This window comes from Cricetulus griseus, chromosome 3 (genome assembly GCF_003668045.3).
Source record: "Cricetulus griseus strain 17A/GY chromosome 3, alternate assembly CriGri-PICRH-1.0, whole genome shotgun sequence".
Taxonomy (NCBI): Eukaryota; Metazoa; Chordata; class Mammalia; order Rodentia; family Cricetidae; genus Cricetulus; species Cricetulus griseus.
The window spans coordinates 170,064,290-170,086,663 of NC_048596.1; the positions used below are offsets into that span (position 1 = coordinate 170,064,290).

General features: G+C 46.8%; 1 protein-coding gene across 1 annotated transcript in view; it reads left to right on the forward strand.

The window, feature by feature from the left end:
• Gnao1 (G protein subunit alpha o1) overlaps positions 1–22,374 on the forward strand; it is a 158,037-nt gene that overhangs the window by 63,813 nt on the left and 71,850 nt on the right. The window contains 1 exon segment of the mRNA NM_001244055.1: positions 18,880–19,021. Coding sequence (NP_001230984.1) covers positions 18,880–19,021 — 142 coding nt within the window.

Here is a 22,374-nt window from a genome sequence, read left to right on the forward strand (position 1 = left end):
ACATGATTGTCATCAGTGTTCCATGTGTCTGAGCAAGCATTACTTAAGTACAAAGGTGGACAGCTTTTGAGAGCCTTCTAGCTGTTCACACATCTTCTCAGGTCCTTGGGCCACATGATATCCTCCAGTGAGGCCAAAGAAAAAGATGGGAACATGTTTCTACTGTGGCTCACACTACTTTTTCTGGATTCAGTGCACTTCTCCTGGCTCCTGTCCATGTTTATTAGGATAACAGAGTAAAATACAAATACTGCATCAGTGGTTTAATACTTTTCCTCACTTCCTGCCAGGCTTGTTCTATCAGCAGGTGTGATTAATGCCATTGACTGGCTCCATGAAGGGGTCACAACAGGGCCAGAAGACCAGCCACCAGCCTCTGGTCTAGAGGAGACCTATGTGTTGTCACTGAAAAGAGGCCACTGACCCCACCCACAGCAGTTGGCAAGTCAGTGTGTCCAGTTCTTTAGAAGTCAGAAAGCACAGTCTTACGAGAGAATTCTTCTGATTTATGGAAGTTAACTAAAAGAAAAGAAAACCCAGAGCCACTGCAGACCAAAGCACAGCTTCCAGGCCTGGTCCAGACATCTCCCATGCTCTGACGATAGGCCCACCTCTACTGACCCTACACCTGTGAAATGGAGCTGCCACCAGGGTAGTACAGGTGGAAGGTGCAGGCCCTGCCTCGGTGCCTGCTACTTACCAGCTGCAAGGCATTGGCCAAGCGGACCTCTTAGGCATCGAACAGAGTCATTGTGAGGACTAAAGGAGAAAGTACGTGTAAACACCTAGCAGAGTTGACGTTAAATCAGCAGGAACTGCTAGATCACTCAGTAACATCCAAAACCCCTAAAAAATAATGTGAAAGGAGTGGTTGGGCATTGGCACTGCTTTGGGTTTCGGTGTGTCAGCTGCATCAGCCAGGCCCTTCGCCATGTTTCCACCATCATGAGAGACAGCAGAGCTAATCCTGAGTAGCCTCATTCTGTGAGGTTGCTGACAATATTCCTGAAGTTCTAGGACTTGCCATTCAGGAAGACTTAGTGGTGAGGGCTCCAAATTGCACTGGAAGAGTTGTGGGATACAGACCTAGCTGTTATCCACACTACGTCCAAGAAAGGCCTCTGGATAGCCCTTGGGAAGAGACACACAGCACAGGGGATGGTTGGGCTCACTAGGCTTGGGGGTGGAGGGGTCAGGCAGGGAGAAGTTTCAGTGTGAGGTTGGATAGGGAAACTGCCAGGATCTGACCTCAAGAGCCCTGTCTGTGCTTCTTGACTGTAATGAACATCACAGTCAAGGCCACTCTGGAACACAACCCTTTGATCTTTGTGTAATATACCACCAGCCACACTCCTGGGTTCAAGTGGTCCACGATCTGGGTCCTAGAATTTGCTAACAGGCTCAAAGCAATAGAGCCCACACAGGAAAACAGAATAATCTCTTGCCCTACCAGCTGAATAGTCCCAAGGATGTTTTGTGATCCATGTGAGTCAGCAAAATGGAAAGACAGCTTGGAGCAATGCAAGAGCCAGTACAGGGGAGCAGCTAGGTTTTGGGACAGGGTAGCACCACTTTGGGAAGACTCACAGGATTTGGAGTGCACCTCTGAAATAGCACTGAGGGCCCCAGCAATCTTGAACTATCTTACAAATTACGAGGCAAAACACCATGCTTTATGCTTGGGGTGAATGGGACAGATGCTTATGGAATTCAGTTTCAATCTTGAGTTCCCTCTTTGAACTTATCCAATGCTGAAAAGCCAAATTATTCACTACTACATCCCACCATCCCTCCCAATTCCTTATCACTCACACATCATCCCGTCCTGGTGAACTTGTATGTTGGAACATGAAGCTCTGTGGATACAGAAACATCTCTGGACAGGTATTAGCAGGGATGGGCATGGGAATAAGAAGCAGATATGAGTGTGATGGTGGCAGAACAGGGTAAGGGGCCTTCCCATCCTTCCATGCATTGTTCACACCTTGTATTAGATACCATGTGTCTGTTGCTGTGCAGAGTAGAATTGGAACTGTGTTTAAGGAGGAGGAAGATTTTCAGCTAAGGCATTATGGCAACAGAAATTCCCCCTTTGTCTAGAAGTCTCACTAGAATGGACAGACTGTCCAGACCAACCTTGCTATGAATGTGTTTGAAATCCTCCATATTCCTTGGAAGTCTTGGTTGTTGAGCATCTGTGGAGTGTGAGGAGTATAGGCTCCCAGGCACTTCCTGACCACATGGTCTCAGGAGATCTGTGGACTGGTCTTCTGCTCTTTAGAATGGGACAAGCACAGACATCTGTGTAGCTTCTTCTGTGCTGATGCTGGGGTGAGATCTGTACATAACCATCTCAGACGTGGACGGCTGGGAAAACCCAATGCCACCAGGCTCTGAAGGGGTACACAGGCACTGGCCGTTCCTAGGCTTCACCAGGACCCAGTTTTGACTGCTCAAGTACTACTGATCAGGTGGAAGGAAGAGCCTGGAAAATGAGCAAGAGGCATCTTTTACTTCTACCTCTCTCTGAAACACCCACACAGAGTATGACAGAGTGAACAGACAGCCAGGATGGGAGCACAGCCCTCCTCAGACAGATTGTCTTCCATGTGACAATAGGCTTTTAGGCTCCATGGTCATTCAAAGTCCCAGTGCTACCAGATGCCAACAACTGGCTAGAAGTAAACTGCCTCTGAGAAGGGGCCCAAACCCACCAGGGAAGGAGTACCGCCTACCCATCTGTTGTCCCCAACAGCTGACAAAGCTACCCACTGAGTGAGCCCCAATTCCTATGGCAGTTTGAGAGGTGTGTAGGGTGGTCCCTGGAGCTGGAACGCATGCTTTGCTTTGAGAGCCAGGATATGCACACCCCTTGACCATCTCTCGAGAGGGAGATCGATGTGGGAGCCCACAGAGTGATTTTTATGGACTCTTGTGTTGTAGGCATGACCACACCATAATGGTTATTAATGAGGAGCTTCTGCTTAAGAAAGGCCAGAGTAGGAAACACAGGAGGCTGTGGCGGGACTGTTTAAACCCATTGCCCAGAGTGGCTTCCACCAGCAAAGGAAGGAAGGCTGGGGACTGGGCTTTGCTCCGTCTGTGACTGTGTTGGTCTTGCTCTATCCAGCAAGACAAGGCTTTACCTGGGCCTCTTCCTTATTCTCTTTCAAAAGCCTAACAAACAACACAGCAGGCAGAATAATGTGGCTCACACTATGTCCTCAGAGAGGTAGGGTAGGGTACAGCCATGCCCTCTGTCCTCCAAAAGTTGTCAGGGAAACTGACCATTGCCCTTGCATTTGGGGGAGAGATTAATTACTCCAGAAAGAAATAAGCAGTCAGACTTCCTTTTGACAAACTTCTCCTTAAACACTTTCTCCAGTGGTATTGAGAAAACAAGATTCCCCCCCCCCTTCCACCCCACCCCGGTCCCTATTTGGGGTAGCTGGTGCCTTTTGCCATGTTCTTTACTGGTCAAGAGCTGAGAAAGGCTCTTCATTTACCCCTTTGTTTGAAAGCCACACACCTAAAATGGGCCTCCCTCTGGGGCAATGCTTAGACTTGGTGGCAGATCTACAAACTATTTCCTGAGTGGCTGCCACACAGCCTGAACCAAGAACCAAGACCAGGAACATTTTTCCTCCCCACTTTTTCTGCAGGCCTGTGTGTTATTCTCTGTGTCTGTCCCTGTCTAGCCACATGTTAAGGGGAGGAAAGCAAGTCCTCATTTAAAAAACAAAAGAAAACAAAAACAGGAAGGGAAAAGGCCACAAGCCTCTGTCTGCCCTATAGGAGGGGAAAGGAGAGAGATTTTTCTGAGATCTTTAAAGGTGTGGGTGGAGGTGACAGTGTCTGGGAACAGCTAGTGCTTGAAACGCCTGTCAGAGGGCATCACCTGCAGCCTGTCCATAGGGCTGCAGTTGTGAGGTAGGGATGGAGCTGATGCCTTCTTCCAGTGTCCAAGTGCCCAGAAGCATGCTGTCACCAGACACCACCTTTCAGATTAGCAAATCTATTTGGCTAGTGTGGGTTTCAAAGAAACTTGCTAGGATGTACAGCTTCACTACCAGCAAGAATCCTGACTGCTAATCAGAGAGGCTTGGGTGTTAAAGTGCTTACCATGTGTGGTGGTTTGAAAAGGAATGGCCCCACAGGCTCATGGATTTGAATGCTTGGTCTCCAGGGAGTGGCACTATTAGGTGTGGCCGGCCTTGTTGGAGTAGGTGTGGTCTTGTTGGATGTCACTGGGGGTGGACTTTGAGGTTTCAGAAGCTCAAACCAGGCCCAGTGTCTCTCCCTTCCTGCTGCCTACCGATGTGGATGTGGAGCTCTCAGCTCCTCTCCAGCACCATGACTGCCTGCAGGCTGCCATTCTCCCCACCAGGACACCAGTGGACTTAACCTCTGAACTGTAAGCCAGCTCCAGTTAAGTGTTTTCCTTTATTAGAGTTTCTGTGGTCATGATTTCTCTTCACAGTAATAGGAAACCAGAGTTTGGACCCCCAGAACCCACATAAATGCCAGGTGGGTATGGAGACCTGGGAAGGCAGGATCAAGGGATGATGGATCTGATACTACCTGAGTTAGTAAGATGGAAGAGTTATCAAGGATGATTACCAGTATCAATGCGTACACTCACACAAGCAAAGCATGCATATGTACACATGCATACCACACCTACACACACAAGAAAATGACAAAAGAATCCTGATTACTAATAACTAAAACCCACCCCCACTTGTCCAAAACATGTTGACTTACATAACTGAGTGGCTGAAACTACACGAGCCTCAGGCATGTCTGGATCCAAGTGTGTGCTGCACTGAGTGACCAACAGAGGATGAAGGACTCACCCTTGGCACTTAAGCTAGGGGTGAGTGAGACCTTAAAGTGTGAGGGATAACAGTTCCTTTCCTGTTGAGATTCTGTTTCCAAGTGAAAAAAGAAGCCGAGCAAGAAAGAACAACAGATGTCCCCTGCAGGCCTAGCTCGTCATTTACAAAGCTCAAGCTCGCTTCTGGGTATCTTCTGTGGTGAGTCATCTACCAGCACACTCCAGTTAGGAGTTCAGGAGTCAGAACACCCCCTAGGAGCCCTCACATAGACCACCACACCCCACCTGCTACAGCTCAACCTTTTTCGCTTGTCTGAAAAGAAGGTATTTGGTAGTGTGAGGTTGTTAAAGCCTTGTTAGTGAAGACAGTGGGCATTCGTGGTCTCTTCCCTCTTGTCTGATACAGAATTCACCCAGGGCCCGTGAGCAGGGAACACAGACTTTTCAGGCACATCCAGACAGGAAGGGAGGGTCAGATGAATAAAGCCTCAGCCTTACTTGCGCATCTTCCATGAAATGGGCTGTGCATCTTCCCAGTGATGCACATTACACTTGGTGAACGTCGAGTTCCAAGCACTGCATTATGTATGTCAGCAGTGAAGACCACCCAAGGGAAGCTCCGACTGGACAAATGGGAAGCCATAAATGTTGCTTAGGTGTAGGCAATGAAACCAACATAGAATGAATTAGCCTCACTCACAGGCTCTGCTCTGTCTTTATATGAAGCATTATATAGGGTTCCAACTCCATAGAGCTCTCTGTCATTTCCTTGCTACAGAACCAGTAATCTCACAGTCAGGTTTCAAAGAACAGTTCTGGGTATTTCCAGAAGCAAGCATAGAAAGTGTAGCAACACTGTCCTTCTGTCCTGACCCTAAGATACCCTACAAGGACTCAGGTATTGGGATCTGGGAGCACAGTGAGACTAGGTAACAAGTACCAAGATGAGGACAGCAGAGTTTGTGTCTTGATGGGGCCAGCCATTCAGCACTGAGGTAAGATGCGTTGACAAACAGGGATGCACAGTGGAGGGCAGCCAACAGAAATGTTCATCCATCCTGGCTCTAAACTTAAGGGCTGCCTTCAGAGAGGAGTCAGGTATATGTGAGATTGCCACCTTGGACTATGAAGACTGCCATGCCTATTAAACTCAGTGTCCAACCAGTAACTATGGTCAGTGAGCAAGAATGAAGGTGTTTCCACCCTCATAGAGCTCATATTGGCATGCCATGCAGCTAATGATATGCAATGCTATGCATACAGATGAGGACGTGTTATGGGGGAAGAGATGGAGGAAATAAATAGTGGGGCCTGAGGAAGTGACCTTTGGAGCAGAGCCATGAACACATCTCTGTTGTAGAGAGGCTCTTGGTCCTTCAAGACTTGCCTTGCATGCATCTCCACATTTCCAGAGGCAGTGTGTGGCAAAGACAAAGACACAGGCATGACCATGGAGTTGGATCAGTCTGAGACACAGGGCACCCCAGGAAGTTATCACAGCCCACTTCAAAAAAGCCAACACCTATAACGAGATATCTTTATTCAAGTAATACCGGCCAAGCACAAGCCAGAGCGTGCCCAGAGGCAGCAAGCTAGAGAGGCCAGAGAGAAGAGGCCTCCAGTGTCTGCAGCCCCTTAAGAATCTCCCCCTCCAGGGGCTGGAGAAATGGCTCAGCGGTTAAGAACACTGGCTGTTCTTCCAGAGGACCTGAGTTCAATTCCCAGCAACCACATGGTGGCTCACAACCATCTTTAACGAGATCTGGCACTCTCTTCCTGCCTTCAGGCATATATGCAGACAGAACACTGTATACAAAATAAATAAATTAAAAAAAAAGAATCTCCCCCTCCCCCTGCCTCACGGGCGTGGCCAGGCACACCTGTAGGGGCTCCTAGGAGGCAGGGCTACAGTGTCTCCCTACAAACACCTGACCTGAGAGACTGGCAGTACACAGAGAAAATGAGCCCAGAGCCCCAGTGAATTGTCTAATAAATTTGCTAGCTGCTCCATGGCAGAGTCAAGACTAGATCTTGGGTCTTCTCGGTCAGGGTATGAGCTACTGCTATCATTGTAATGTTTGATGCTAGTGACTGGAAGTGGGGGGTTGTAAGGAGGCCAGAGGTATCCTGGCAGGAGGTAGACAGAGTTCTAGAAAGCTTTGGTTTAACACAAGCTGGATCTTCAGGGCCTGGCTAAAGACACTGGACTTTGAAAGGTTCTTCTGTTTCACATGGGTTGACAGTGTATTAGTGACCATTCTGTAGAATCCCGAGGTCTTCTGTCTTCAAATTCAAGATCTGCGCAGTGCCTAGGCCCCAGGTGCAGACCAGCAGCTCTACTAGGAGGATGAAAGGGGCTGCTCCCCACCCCTATCCTACCCCACCTGGAGCATGGGGGAAGGGCAGATCTGTGTTGTTCCCCCCACCCCCATGAGGGCAGCAGAGGTCCTGTCCCAGAGTCACAACAAGTCCCAGTCTTGTCCCTGGCTCTGTCTGGTGACAACTGGCAGCTGACATCTTTGCTTCTGGCTAGAGTTTCATTTTATTAGAAATGGCATCTTTATAATAGATTTCTGCAAGTCATTGTCAACAGGACATGTCCCTTGTTTGTGCCAGTTGCTCCCCTGGAGGATTGTTTTGCCTATAACTATTATTTTAGAACTTCATTCTGTATTTTTCTGCTATTAGCTTCTCAAGTTCTCTCTATAGCACTAATTACTAAGGGACTTTTTATTTTTTAAATAATTTTTCTCATTCCATACATATTTACTATTTAGCCAGTAAGGTTTTAACTGGATCTTTTATCTCGTAAAATTGCCAGAGGTCCCATTTGTACTCAGACTTCATGCAATCCAGCATGGGAGGCCAGAGCTCAACCAACCAGCTCCATACAAGCTCTGATGCTTTTGCTTCTCTGGGAGAAGCATGGTAGTCAGTCCCCCTAGCAGCTAGATCTGAAAGTGGTGAGGGATCACATCGCAGAACAAACTTCAGCGGACAGTGGTGGAGCTGGATGATAATTCATGGTCCATTCAGATGATGGGCTCCATACAGCCAGTGACAATCCCAGGGTGACACAAAGTCGCATGAGGAACCCTGGCCAGGATGGATTGAGTTTGATATCTATGCTTGTAAACCCCCTCCTCTCCACACACACACACACACACACACACACACACATACACACACACACACACACACAAATACTCAACAGTAGCCCTAAAGTCAGGCTCAGCCATACAGTCTCAGCTCTGCCTTCTATATTCTGTACCTAGCACCTGGCTACTTAAGAAACACTTAAGTAGATGGGTATGGTAGCATATACTCCAGAGGCTGTGGCACAGTTGCAAATTTGAGGTCAGCCAAGGCCACACAGCCAGACCCTGTCTCAAAGGAAACAGGACTTTTTAAGTGAACATGGTATTCATCAAGAAATGAAGCCACTGTGGAATGCCATTTTGGGAGTGGCTGTGCATGTGAACACTTGCCAGCCTATGGTGTAGCTCCTCCCTATGGCAGGATGTCTGGTGGCTGCTATCTTCCTCCTCTTTTGCTCAGCTGTGTGGGTTAGAATCCATAAGTGTTCCAAGAGCAGGCTTTCAGTCAGGGCTGTGGAGTCAGGGAAAGAGGAGAGGAGTTGCCATTTAAAAGTACTCTAGGATTGGAGCAGTTTCACAGGTTTGTGTGTGCAGATGAACATTTATTTTAGTAGGTAAGCATGTTTTAACATATACTTAAAAGCCAAAATAGACCTAGCATGTTAGTCATAGGTGACTGGGCCCCAGCTGCCACTTCAGACCTGTCTCTCCACTCTGTCATTCACTCTGTTCCAGACACGCTGGATTCTCTCCATTGTCCCAGCACACAGGGTTCCCCCAGGACGTTTGCACTTTCTGTTCTTTACCGGAAACTTCCTTTTACACACTATCTCTTCCTGTTCATTCAAACCCTAACTTTGCATGTTACTTCCTGATGGCTACTAATTCATCCCCCTCCCCATCAATTACATGTTTTGTGTATAGTAGCCTGAAATACTTATTTGCTTACTTCCTTATTGTATGTGTTCCTCTCTTAGCCTGTGAGACCTTTGAAGATTATCCTCTAGTTCCCAAGACCCTGTTCAGCTGAGGCCTGGCTCTACTGCAATGCATGAGAAGGGCCCTATAGCTGCTGAGACAAGACTAAAGGTCCAGCCTTGCATTGGTACTGGTTTGCCTGCAGCTTTTAGCTAATCTTAGCTACTTCTTGCTATGCCAGCACCTCCTTACACATTATTCAATACTCTGTCATCCATTAAAGACAATCCTCATCTCCATTTTACAGAAGAGCAACCTGGCCCTGGGAAAGTTGGTAGCTTGCCTGTATCCACACTGTTGATGAATAGTAGAGTTAGGTGTCTTCACATCTTACCAGGGCTCAGTATATGTTTATAGAGTGAATGAATGGTGGAGTCTAAAGGATTTGAAATTCTGTGGTTCCCAGAGGCTGTTAGCACTCACCCTTCTTCCCCTAGCCTATCCTATATTGTACCTGGGGTCTGGTGGCGGGGGTATCTCAGTCCTGGTCTTACTCTTAGTGGTCTTTGAATTAGGCAGCCAGGTCAACTTCACTGTCCTTGTGGGAAAACAACTGCAGTGACACTGACAACTGGTGACTAGAGAAATGGTTCATCCAGTAGAGGGCTTGCCACACAGGTATGAAGATCTAGTTCAGATCCCAAGTACCCCATAAAGAGCCAGGTGCAGTGATACATGTCTGTGATCCCAGTGCTGGGGAGATGGAAACAGATAGAGCCTTAGCAAGAACTGGCTAGCCAGCCTAGGTAAATGAATTGATAAGCTCCAGGTTTAGTAAGAGACTCTGTCTCAAAACAAAAACAAGGAGGAGTAGGAGGATGGAGGAGGAGGATAGAGGAAGAGAAGGAGAAGGAGAAGGATAAAGGAAAACATCCCTGAAGCCTCTGGCCTACACACGCACATATACAATACATATATGTATGTATACACACCAAAAGACAATTATAATAGGGATACTCAACAGGGACAAGACAGAAAGGGGTCTTAGGTGGAGCAATTCCTCCTTCCTATAGTGCTTCCCATCTGTGGTACCCAACTCCAAGTTGCTCTGCAGGTTCCTACCAGCACCTCTAAATTTGGGTGCAGTTTGTGATATCCCCCACACTGGGTCAGTTTGCTTTCATACATTCTTCCTAAGAGTCAGCAGAGCCCTTCTATAGTAGAGAATGTTTGAGCTAGACTCAGAGCAGAGTTCTTGATGAATCAGTCCCACTGTGCACTGCTCTTATCCATTCAGCATACATCCCTCCAACACCTAGAGACCTGGCATCTGCACATGCCTGCTGTATCTGGAGAGCTACTCCCAGCCCAGCCATCTCCAGAAGCTCTGTCAGCACTGCTCCAGGTAGGCTGGCCCAATCCAGAGCATGAGCCTTCTGGTTATCATTTCTTTTTATCACTTATGGTTTGAAACTCCTGTTCAACTTCTACAGGACTCCTACTAGGAGCAGGCTTCATGAGTACAGACACTATGCATGTTGACTTACTCTTGAATTCCCAATGTTGATATCTTGTCTGGCACATAGTAGGGACCCAGATAATATGTGAAAGTAACTAAGAGATGAATTAATGGAAGTAAGTATACAGACCTTGGAACTGTCAAGTCAAGAGAATCTTTCTTTGTTTGCAGATGGGCCCATGTTTTTCTTACCTGGGATCTCCCATCATCCTCAGCTACAGGGCCATCAGAGGCCTGCAACACAATAGAAGGGCCTCTGGGGATTTTATCCCTGCTCTGTCATAAATTAACTGTGTCCCTATGGGCATGGCTTATATCTCTAAATCACAGTTCCCCACATGTGGCGTTGGAGCAGAACCATTATGTGGCCCAGGCAGAGGGCATCAGGATGAAAGCAGGAACTCTGTCATCATGGGCTTCCTGTGCCTCTTGGATCTTCATTCCCATGATGGTGGCATGACCATGGAATGGCTGTAGCTCCTTCATTGACTCCTTACACTAATAATAAAGGCAGGAGGCCAGGAAATATTGTAGGGGAGGAGTCCTGTGGGAAAGAGGAACATGGGCAATAGGAAAAATAATCATAATGAAATTTGTTTTGGGACCAGGAAGCATATCTAAACATTCCCCTTTTAGTATTACTGTTTTGAACTAGATGATGTGGCCACTCAGCTGCAAGGGAGACAGGAAAATAGCTCTCTGTGGGTGAGGACAATGGCTACTGTGTGACAGCCCGCATAGCGCATGCATATGTATGTATGTATGTATGTATGTATGTATGTATGTATGTATGTATGTATGTCACTGCCCTTGGAAGATACCATTTTTTAAACTATTGCCTATATGTTTTCATCATTAGCCTTATTTTGACATTAGTTTGAGTCCCCAGAAGGCAGGGAACTGGCCCCATGAGCCTGGCAATGCAGTAGGACCAAATGAATGGTGTCAGGAGACCTCAGCTGACAACGTTTTACCCTTCTACTCTTGTTCCTTGTCAACATGGTCACCTTATTAAACGTAAAGTATTGTTCCCATTGAAAAATAATCTGTTGCAGGTCAACAAGATGACTCAGCAGGTTAAGGTACTTGCTGTACAAGCCAGGAGAGCTGAGTTAATCGCTGGAGCCCACATAAAGGTGGAAGGAGAAAACCGACTTGGCTGAGTTGTTCTCTGACCTCCACATGTGTGCTATTGCCCAAAAGCACATACATACATACACACACACACACACACACACACACACACTCTAAATCTTTATAAAGTAAAATGACCCATTCTTCTAGATACCTAATGCCCATTTTAAGAATGAAGAAACAAACAGAAAGAAGACAGTAACAAAGCCCTGAATGCTGCCACCAAAAATAGTGATTGCTTTCTTCTGTTGCTCCAGCTTGTCCATCCTCCTCCCTCTCCACAGCTTCCATACCTGCTTCTCCAACATACACCTGATTTATAAGTGGCTGCACAGGACACCGACTACATCATACCTGGTATTTTAATCTTATCCCCCTGCCCAAGTCCAGTGTTCTAATGGGCTCTGTGGAGCCCCTACATGCTAGGAGCTTCCTGTTCACTGTTTAATTACACATGTATTCTGTGAGGCCAGGATTGCCATTGCCCACCTAATAGGGATGTCCATGGCTCCAGAGTCACATTTCCAATGCTCATTGGGTCAGCGAGGCCAGTGGTGATTGGACACCATTATCAGTTATCACTGAAGCAATAGATCCCAGACAAGTGTCTTATGAGGTTCCATCCCTGCTCAGTCACTTGAATATCATTAAGATGGCCAAAATGGGAAGTTAGGTTCCCCAACCCACAGGTTCTCCCAGGAAGTTCATTTGATAAACAGAGTCCCCACTCATGCTCTTGTCCCTTTCCCACTGGAGTTTCTCAGCCCTACTTTGTCTTCTCCTGGCAGGTGGAGGTCCTCCAGGGCTCACCTCTATGAGTTGCTTCTCTCATGACTGTGACCAAATACCAGACAAAATACAGTGTTAAAGGAAGGAGGTTTATTTTACTTTGTTGACTGCAGTGCAGTTCATCATGGAGAGGAAGACATGACAGAAGAAGTGCCTTGGTCCGTGGTGGCCAACTAGGAAGCAGAAAATGAAGAATGGCAATAGTTGGCTGGCTTTCATCTTTTTTCCTTTTTAATTAGCCCAAGACCCCAGCTCATGGGATGTTACCACTCACCTTCAGAGTGTATCTTCTCCTCTCACCTTCAGAGTGTATCTTCTCCTCAGCTAACCTCTCAGGAAATGCCCTCACAGATTCACTCAAAGGTGTGCCTCACTGATGCTCTCCTCTTAGAACCAAATGCATACCCTCTTCTGGAGGACAGCCCCTATGTACCAAATGCCCCAGCAATCACTACAGTTGACTCCCTCCTGCTCTTTTGGTCCTGACCACAACACAGCGAGAACTGTTGCCAGGCAGCAGTTATGGGAAATTACCGCATCACCCAACTAGTGCCTGGCACCACCACCCCCCAGTCTAAATCATTCAAGGGTTGTGGCAGAGGATGGTGAGGCATGGCAGGCAAAACGAACACTGGATCCTGCCCAGTGATGGAGCTGTGTCCCTGCAGCTTATGACAGGTGTTCACAAACCTCCAAAAATCAAGGGAAAACCTATGCTGGTACATCTGTCACACTCAAAGGGGCCCATGATTCAGAGAAAGGCTGCCAGGCCAGATGATTCTGTGAGGTCCCTTCCTGCTCCCAAGCCTGTGGTTCTATGACCATATAAGGCCTCTGTGCCCAGCTGTAGTCTTCCTGCAGCTAAAAGCAGCCCCACCCTGGGAGAATCACTGAGAACAAAGAGAGTCAGGTCTGGGCCTTGTGCAGATCCCCAAGGCAGCAAAGGGAATTGGTGTGGGGAGTGCAAGGGTCCACCACTGACTTCCTCTTCCTGGAAATTGGTCACCTACTGTGGGCAGCGACCCTGTCATCATCCCTCTCCCTCCATGTACCCTCAAGATCACCTACTTAGTAGCATTGTCAGGAGCCCAGTGTCCAGGTGGCAGCTTCTGTCCATAGTTGAATGCTCAAGCTGCAGTCAGCCTTGTCTGGTCAAACTCCTCCTCCCATGGCTCTTCTGGCTTGGTGACCCAGGACATGGTCTCAGAGTCCCTGGGTATTAGGTATGCACTGTGAAAAATAACTCGGCTTCCATTTGATGCCCTGCAGGTATAGATCGTCTGGTGGATCCCTACCCTAACACAGACATGTGCTTTCACACATGCAGACTTGCCTGTGAGCGCCTTGGTGGGATGTGTCTTGTACATTTGTGTACACACCACTGGTGCTTCCACCTTTAGCATCTCTATGCCAGGAACCACAGACAGGGAGAGGAGAGATGGGTGAAACAAGATGTGAAGGACTGGGGTAGGAACAAAGAATTAACAAGCAAATATGTTGAGAGATGACCTCAAATTATTGTTATCAAGTTATAGAACTTCTTAACTGTGAGTTGAATGAGTGACATTTGATTATGCAAAAAATACAAAATAGTGTGGCTTGTATCAGTCATATCAGTAGGGATAGCTGTAGTTTCAGGCATAGGTGGATCTAGAGACTCACATGACATCACTGAGACTCGACTCTGGCCATTCACTCGGCAGGTCTGTCTAGGGCTTCTGCAGTACTACTGGCTTGTGGAGCCTGTCTTCTGCCTTCAATCCCTAACCTTGCTACCTCCAGGACCCAGGCCAGAGCCATCCTGTGTCAGAGGGGCATGCCTCTGAGGATTCTCAGGAGCCCCCTCTGCAGGCCCTCAGAACATTAGACAGGCACTGCAATCCTCATGCGTACATGCACAACACTGTGTTTGTGTGCATGTGTGTGCAGTCTGGGAGCCTCTGGAACCTGGAGGTGAGGGCGTGGGGTTAGAGAAGCTACCCTGCCTCTCACCATCTGCCCATGGGTCACAAACAGAACCTTAGATGTCGTTCACCAGCTGTATGCCTCAGGGAAGTTATCTGACCTCACTGGGCCTGTCCCCTCACCTGTAAAGAGAAGCTGGTGATTTCCATCAAGCCCAGGGCTGCTTTGAAAATTGGAAGAAATGCAGCAAGTGGAGCACTTAGCACAGGGTGCCAGCCCTCAGACGCAGGCCGCCTCTGTGCCAGAAATTAAAGAAACTGGATTTGGAGGTTGACTTTAGAATGGAACTACTATTCCCACTGGCAGCCATTTGAAGTGTCTTTGCTGTAGTCTTTCTCGCCATCTCTAGGTTTTTGTTTTTGTGGTTTTGAAACAGGGTCTTTTGTAGTCCTGGCTGGCCTTTAATTACCAATCCCCCTGCTTCCACCAGTTGGGCTTGGATTACAGGCGTGTTCTGCTACATCTCTCTGATTTCCCAGAACAGTTTTCCAGTGAGGAAACCAAGATTGGGCAGCTAAGTTATTTACCAGGGATGTACACAGTTCTTCAGCAGCAGAGGTGGTATTGGATCAGGCCCGGCTGTCACATGAGCTACTGGCTGTCACATGAGCTGTGCCTCACTGGAATGATCTGAGGATATAGAAAATAAGGGGACTTTATTTGATATTCACAAAGATAACATCCTGAACTCAGAAAATCAGGAAGAGGAAGAGTGTGAGAGAAATTATCATGGAAAAGGTTTGCACTACAGAGCTTGGCACTGGAGTTGGGATTATGGACAACACTTTCACAGCTGACCAGTGTGAACCACAATGTATTCTTGGGCTAAGCAGGCCTCTGACTGTTTAGTCAGAGATGTTATAAAACTTTACCCCTGGAAGCCAAATTTCAGCTAGTATTTGCCAGGGTGACAAGTTATAGGAATAACATGCATGACTTTTGAACATTTGCCCCAAATTGCGTCGTTTCTGAATCTTTCTTTTGGGTCACCCCAGACACCAGGCTGACACTTGATAGGACAATAATCTGCATGTTCTGGGCACGGATCAGGCATGCTCAGAAGGACTGGTAGCTTAGAGATTTGGGGTTCTGGCCTTAGTTCTGCCATGAACCTGCTGAGAGTCACTGGGCCAATGGCTTAATCTCTCTCAGCCTCAGTTTCTTTTGTCAGATGGAAAACCTAGCCTTCCTACCTCAATGGTGAATGTAAAGATTAGTGTGGGAAATGAAGCTTCCAACCCACTGGGGAAAGAAATCCTTAGCCAGCCAGGGATTTATAGAAAGGTTTTCCCCATGTTTCCCCATGCAACCTCTTTGCCAGAGAAACTTTGATGGGACCCCAGGTGTGTAGATACATAAAATAAGTAAGCAAATCAAACATTTAATGGTAATAGTAATTTTAAAATTTAAAATTAAGTCATAGAATATTACCATTTATTAAAGGTTAAAAATTTGCATATTGGTAAGATAGACATACTTGTTTATCTTTGTTAATAAAGAATTAGATCTTGGCTGTATTTGAGACTGCAAGATGCTGTGTTTGCTATGAAATTCCCACGTGTACCTCACACACTTTAATTTACTTTTGAGTCATATGCCACTCCTTAAACATGCACCTTTCTGCATGTTCCCTCCCTCCCACCTTTTTCATTACTGGAAGTTTTGCATATATTTATAAGGTGTTTTCAGCCCTTTTCTCTTTTTGCCTCCATTTGAATCGTTTTTGTTTGTCTTCAGGTTTGTCAGTCTTCTGCATGTCTGATCTGCCACTAATTTCACCTATCGTTCATTTTCTGTATCTTCCATTTCTCTCTAAAATATACTCACAATCTCCATTAATGTCCTGAAAATATTTAAAGTAGATGGTTTGCAATACCTTATGTTAATTCTGTCATCGTATCGTGTCCGCATCTACTGTAGTTACCTAATGCTTCTCTTAGTTGTGAGCCACACTTTCCTGCTATCTATAGAGCCGGGACTTTTCTCCCTGGAAGGCAGCACCATGCACATTACTCTGCTGAGCGTCCAGATTTTGTCATTCTTGTTTAAAGGCTATTTGTTGTCTTTATTCTGTTATTCTTTGATGGGCTAAGTTAGTGTGGACAGCTGTATTTTTCAGACTTGCTTTCTAGCTTTGTCGGGAGGACCTCAGGGAACCATAGAGCTGTCTTAACCTAGTTCCTGTGGCCTCTGGCATCTCTGCTGAAGGCTCCAGAGTCCCTGGGGACTCCACTCAGGCATTTGGGAGGTTCATCTCCTGGCTTGGGGGAGTGCTGGCAAGTGTCCAGCCTCCAAGCCCCCTGATGGTCATTCCTTCTCTGATGCTCTTCTTGTGAGCTGTGAAGTCTCATCTATTCAGCCAAAGACCCCCCAGGAGCCGTACACAGATGCCAAGAATTCTTTCTCTGCAGTCTCGGTTCCAGCTGCCTTGACTTTTGAGTGCTGACCCTCATCTCTGCAACCCAGGAGCCCTGTGGCGTGCCTGGCTCCTCCAGCCTGTGCTGTGCTGGCCAGGGCATGCAGTCCACAAGCCACCTTCACAGCCTGTTGTCCACTGTCAGAACACACCACTTTCATTAGTTCTCGTCACTTCCCCAGCTTTATGCAGAGACCTAGTGTTTCCTTGTGAGATTCTCTGGGGTCACAAACCTCTGGGTTTTTTGACAACAATTCTCTATTAAGAAAATTTTGTGAGAGCTGCAAAGATGGCTCAGCAGATAGGAGTGACTTCTTTTCTTGCAGAGGACCCAGGTTCCCCTCTTAGCAGTCACAAAGCAATTCACAATTGCCTGTAACCCCAGTTCTGAGGGATCTGATGCTGTCTTCTGACCTGTGGGAGCAATAGGCACACATATGGTGCACTTGCATGTATGCAGGCAAACACTCATTAAATAAATCTTTTCAAATAAAACGAAGCACTTACAAGAACAGATTTAGCACTAATCAAACCCACAAAATGTCCACAGAGTTGTTTTGCTCTGCTTCTTGGAGAAACTCAGATTGGAGACCCACAGCCAGCATTAACTCTCACTTTGCCACAGGAGTTACTGTCTATCAACCAGTAAGTGGATGGTAGCATACCCATACAAAGAAATATTATTCAGCAATAAAAAGGAGCAAGTCACTGAAACATGCTATAACATGGGCATATCTTTAAAAGACTTGATAAATGGAAGAACCAGTCATAAACACACACATATATCATATAATTTCATTTATTTGGAAGCCCAAACTAGGCAAATTTATAGAATCAGTGTAGCTTAGTGGTGATTGAGGATTGCAGTGGGGATGCAGAGTGATTGGTAATGGGTACAGGGCAACTTTGGGAAAGGGGGGAAAGCATTCTACAGTTAGAATGCAGTTATGGTTGCCCAATCTTGTGAATTTGCAAAAACAGATGGTGAGCTGCATGGTTTAGGCAAGCAGCATATGAAATTAATCTCATATGCTGTTTTCAAGATGTTTGTGTGTGGTGTTCTCCAGGACAGAGAGGAGGTAATGAAGGCATGGACAGAGGCTTTGATGCAGTAGAAGGAAGGCTCAGCTCTCATGCTGAATCTTCACTGCGTGTGTTACATGTGGTATTAATTCCTGTTCTGGAAATGTGACCTTAAAACGGTTCACACAGTCTATCAAAGCACAAATAATCCCTGATGTTGTCCTTAAAACTTGTCTGCTCCTTCCTTACTTCCATTTAAGACTATTCTTGCAGTTTGGATGTGATTTCCTCTTCCCAGGATCCTTGTCAGCTAAGAGCATGTAGCAAAGGCTGCCAGAGGGTGTCACACTACCTCAGATCTGTGGTGTCCCCTGTGTGGACTTTCAGTTGTTGAGATTCCAGCAGAACGGGGTGAGTCCAGCTAATCCCAGCTGTGAAAGAGTAGGGAAATGCCCTCCTCTGCTGGCTTTTCTTCTGATGGGCATGGACTAGGGTGGTTATTCATTTAAGCCAGGCATCACTCTACCTTCATTAAAAGCACTGTGAGTGAGCTGTGGGTGTGGCTGCCATCTCCCCTTAGAGCACTGTCCTCACCTAGCAGTATATTGGAGCTTGGGTTTGGTCCCCACCAGTGGAAGGGGCAGGGATTGACAGAGAGATGGAAATTGTATCTTTCATTTGCTGAGTTTTTGCAGGCATCTTGAGCAGGATTCTCTGAGTGCATACAAGTCAGGGCCCCCCTGTGTTCTTAGATGGCAGCAGTGAACTTGGGATAAACGATTCGCCTTTGCTGCTCCTGTTGCAGTGTTTTCAACTGTCTGTTCAGCCCCTTGTTCCTTTCCCTGGATGTAGAATGTGAAGACTATATTGTTTTCGATAGTCTATACTTCAAGGTTATTCAGTAACTCAGATAAGTAGAGTTTTTGTTTTATTTTGTTTTTTTTTGTTTTGTTTTGTTTTTGTTGTTGTTGTTGGTTTTTTTGTTTTGTTTTGTTTTGTTTTTTTGGTGTTATAGCCTGGGTAGAGCAACTCAGTAATCCGTCATTTCCCCGAGGCCCAGCTCTCCCAGTTCTCCCTCTGTGAAGCCAGCCAAGGCTTGCCCTGTGACCTGCCAGCCCTGTGTTGTCCGTGTGGACTGAGGACACCATACTCATCAGGTGTGACCTGTGTTTTCCTCCAGGATCATCCATGAAGATGGCTTCTCTGGAGAAGACGTAAAGCAGTACAAGCCTGTTGTCTACAGCAACACCATCCAGTCTCTGGCAGCCATCGTCCGGGCCATGGATACTTTGGGTGTGGAGTATGGTGACAAGGAGAGAAAGGTAGGCAAGTCTCTGAGCCCCTGTGTGACTCTCACTCCTCTTGATAATGCCTGCTGGGACCAGGAGATCTTGTGCTCTGTGTGGGAGGGAAGGTAGTAGTCACCAGCCTAAGCCATTTACCAATACCTGGTGAACAAAGGGACTTCTGTAAATCTATCTAGAACGTCCTAACAGACAAAAGCACCTCACCACCACCACCCCTAAAAAAATCCCTGGTCTGTTCTGTAGATTAAAAGGGGTGAGAAAATGTTTTTTAAGTCGAGACAGCAAGGCCTAAGTAAACACCTGCCCCCAGACAAGTGACCAGAAGAGTGTTTATTGAACAAAGCCTCCTTCGGTAGGTGCCATCTTCCTGTGGAGGAGAGCTGTCCTTTACTTTGTAGGAGGGAAGCAACCTTGGAATTGCCCCTCAGTCCTCACACCAGAGAACCAGCTTTCTGCCTCCCCTGGGAGGTATGGGGCCCTCCTTCCTGTAGAGTCAGCACTCTGAAACAAGGGCTGTTTTCTGATAAGTGTGTAAAGGACTCACTCTTACTTGCAAATATTTGTGTCCGCTGCAAGGCTAAACTACAACCACTGTGGAAAAGCTAAGTGAAAGGAAAGAGAGCAAGAAGGAGGTGTGAAAACAACCTGAAAATTCTGTCCAAAAGCTGGACTTTGCTCTTCACCTACCCACCCATCCAGGGGAGCAACTGGCCTGTATCAGGGCCTCTGAGAAGTCTGTGGTGACTTCACTGTTGGATACATATTTCTCACCTCACAGACGAAAGCTATCCTGGCCTTCTCGGAATCTGACAAATTATCTGTGACAGATAGCTTTACATGAAAAATTTAATATGTTATGCATAAATCCTAATTCCATGGGGCAGAGTCACCTCATTTCAGGTTGGCACTTATAGGGCCTGGAGTGATGGGTGACTGGCAGGGTGGCTGCTCTACTGCAGTAGAGTCCTGACAGACGCCCTTCTGTCTGCTGCTCCCCAAAGGCAAGAAAGGAAGCTGACAGCATGTTGCATGTTCCTCTCCAGCAGGAGGCCAAGGGCACATGGGAGGTGGAAGGGGGAATAGCGGAAGGGTGCCTCTGGTTCTTCAGTCTTATTCCAGTCGGCATTCTCCATGCCTTCCAGGTGCAGGAGTGGGCACAAAGGGAACAGTGTTCAGAGAAAGCTGATGATCAGCCAGTACCTGTTGGGACAACAAGGATAACTGGTACACAGTGGCTGAAGATGAGTGCAGTGTCTTATTCATCCTCATGGCACTAGCAAATACAAGCATGAAAATAGCCGTCATCTGTAGAGTGCCTGCTCTCCCCAAGCACTATGCTGAGCCCTATGTTTACTCTACCAGCACATAGTATGTCATCAAAAATCATCCCTTGAATGAAATTATATTCTTTCCCCATTCTAAGAAAAGGGCAGTACCTGGAATTTTACCCCCAAATGTCCAGATGTACACTGCCCAGGACCTATGTGTAGCCTTGTGTGAAGTGATGCAGAGGTATGAAGCCTTGATGATGAGGGTTGAGGAGTTGGTCACCTTCTTGGGAAGATGGGACTCACAGACTCTTGAGCATGGCCTTTCTGTTACCTGTGGTCAAGGATGGGTAGGCTTCAAAGATAGAGGGACCAGACTGAGAACTCTCAGTGCTTCCAGGTTCCCAGCACTGTCAGAGAAAGAATTCAGAGGCAGGTGGACAGAAAGAGCAACTGGGGGTACACTTATTACAGGACAGAGGCACACACTCAGGATGTGAATGCAGGCTTCTCAAGAGATCATGTTATCCAGTATTGGATAGCTCATTTTACGGTGAATCTCAATGGACAAGAGGATTATTCTTGAATTAAGTGGCATGGGGCATGGGCAGAGAATGGGATGGGATTTTCCCCAGTCAAATTTCTCCTGTTTTAGTGTTGTTTGTTTGTTTGCTTGCTTGTTTGTTTGTTCTTATATAGGGCTTTCCATATGTGGCATAGTGTCACCTGCATAGTAAGAATAGGCAATTTTACCAGGTTAATAATATGGGGATGCCATTTTAATGAGGCAAAGTATAATCAGTGGTCCTCTTAGTCAGCCATGTCAAGTGATGTCCTGTTACAGTGCAGTTGCCTCATTCTCTAGCCACTTCGAAATTTGCCTTTTTCTTCCCTGTCTATCTAGGTGATCTCATTTTTTTGAGACAGTCAAAGGAGGCTCAAGGTATGGTTTGAAAGGTGCCAATTTGTTGGGGAGGGGCATGACTGAAGCAGCCAACCAGTCCTGCATACTGGCAGTGGCTGGTGATGACCAAGATTAGAGTATGGGCAAGGGTGAGAAAGTTGGAAATACAGGTAAGTCAGCTTTGGTTAGCCCTGGAAGGCAGCCAATGAGTGGTTTTATCCTGCTGACAAGAAGCAACAATTGATAGACCATGCTAGAAACAGATGGGATGAAGTGAGATTTTGACACTCCTAGTGGCAGCCTTAGAGTGGCCTCATCAAAGAGAGGCTACAGTGGGGAGCAGATCTGGAAGCTGTGGCAATGAGATGTAGAGTCAGGTGAGCAGTCTAAGTGAAGGAACACAGAGAGGTCTAGTGACAAGAGGAACTGATGGCCTTGGTGATGCAGTGACATTGGGCATAAACAAGGAATAAGAACTAAGAGCTTATGTGACCAGCTTGGAGCAGTGGATAAGCCTGAGGAAGAGAAAGAAAAGGCTGTCTGCATTTTATCTTCTAGGATCTTTGTTAAATAATGTACACTGTTATTTAAGGAAGAGATTTTAATGTTTAACACTGACAACCACCTTGCAGTGATTGCTATTGCTGTCATTTTTAGTGGAGATGGGAGGACACAGTAGAGTGGTGGTCCCAGGGTCCTTCTACATAAAGTGAATTTGTGTACATAGAGACATACTTGCCTAACAAAACTACAGTCCATAGAAGACGCTCATATAAACAGACAGACTCACACAGCCAGGCAAAAGAGCTCCTAAACTCAGAATGGTACATGCCCGCAACCCCAGCCCTGGGGAAGCTGAAGTAGGTGCATAGTAATCTGAATCTACCCAAGGCAATGCAACAAGATCCTGTCCAATTTTTTTAATCAATAAAAGAATTTGAAAAGGGAACCAAAAAGCAGCACCTGCTGCAGTTCTCTTGTTTCCTTCCCTGCCTTCCTACTGTCTAACACCCTTGAATCTACATCTGTGCCCAGTGCTCCAGAGACCGTCTTCTCTACCCCTAGCCTCCAGGCTACCTGTGCCTGTCTCGCCTGATTTCCCATGGCTCCCCTCCCTCTGCTTCCTTCTACCCTCTCTGTCTACCTGTAAGGGACTCCCCCACTACCGTCTCCCTTTCTCTGTATCTTCACTGTCT